At 39.0% G+C, this 659-nt stretch overlaps 1 protein-coding gene across 1 annotated transcript in view; it reads right to left on the bottom strand.

Annotated features, from left to right (window-relative positions):
- The window catches only part of LOC105625005 (dual specificity mitogen-activated protein kinase kinase dSOR1), a 7,653-nt gene extending 7,422 nt beyond the window's left edge, over window positions 1-231 (bottom strand). Inside the window, exon 1 of the mRNA XM_012206346.1 lies at window positions 116-231. Within this exon, the coding sequence (XP_012061736.1) occupies window positions 116-231 (116 nt within the window). The remainder of the gene's footprint in view (window positions 1-115) is intronic.
- Between the last annotated feature and the right edge of the window lie 428 nt (window positions 232-659).

Below are 659 nucleotides of genomic sequence, written 5' to 3'. Positions count from 1 at the left end.
CACACACACACACACACACACACACACACACACACACACACACACACACACGCATTATTACATGAAAATAATATTATATAAAAATAATAAAATATCCCGTTGTTCCCGGACTTACTCAGGCATTTCCGGAGGTTCCGGATATGCAGGCGGAACCGGCGGTGAAGGAGATGCTTCTGGTACCGGTTCTATTGAGCCAGGTGGTAATGTTAAGTTGAGTTTGTTCTTTGACATTTGGTGATTGGCCGTTTAAAAGTATTTTGAAGAATGAATGACACTACACTATGTGAGATTATCACTTAACACAGACGTGAACTTGCGGATCATGTAAGATTAATCTGTCTCATGTATCTTATTTTTCTTTCAAGGGAATAACGCAAGATCTATGAGACAACAAAAAAATTTATCGTGTCTGTCAATTTTTCGCAATTTTCGCGCCAATCACAATATTCGCGCGAATCTCGCAGTTGTATTCATTGTTCGTTCTCTTCGCATGCATTCACAAAGGGAACGTTCGTTCGCACACTTAGTACACGTCGCTAGTAAGAAGAAAAAACTGCCAAATCACACACAAATCTACGAATCTCTTCGTTATCTAAAGTTTTCATTATTCAGTAAGAGATAGATACGTTTTTATCACGCGTCAGGTTTTGATAATCGTC

Source organism: Atta cephalotes (assembly GCF_000143395.1).
Source record: "Atta cephalotes unplaced genomic scaffold scaffold00104, whole genome shotgun sequence".
In the NCBI taxonomy this organism is placed as follows: Eukaryota; Metazoa; Arthropoda; class Insecta; order Hymenoptera; family Formicidae; genus Atta; species Atta cephalotes.
This window is presented reverse-complemented; position numbering and strand designations above follow the sequence as displayed.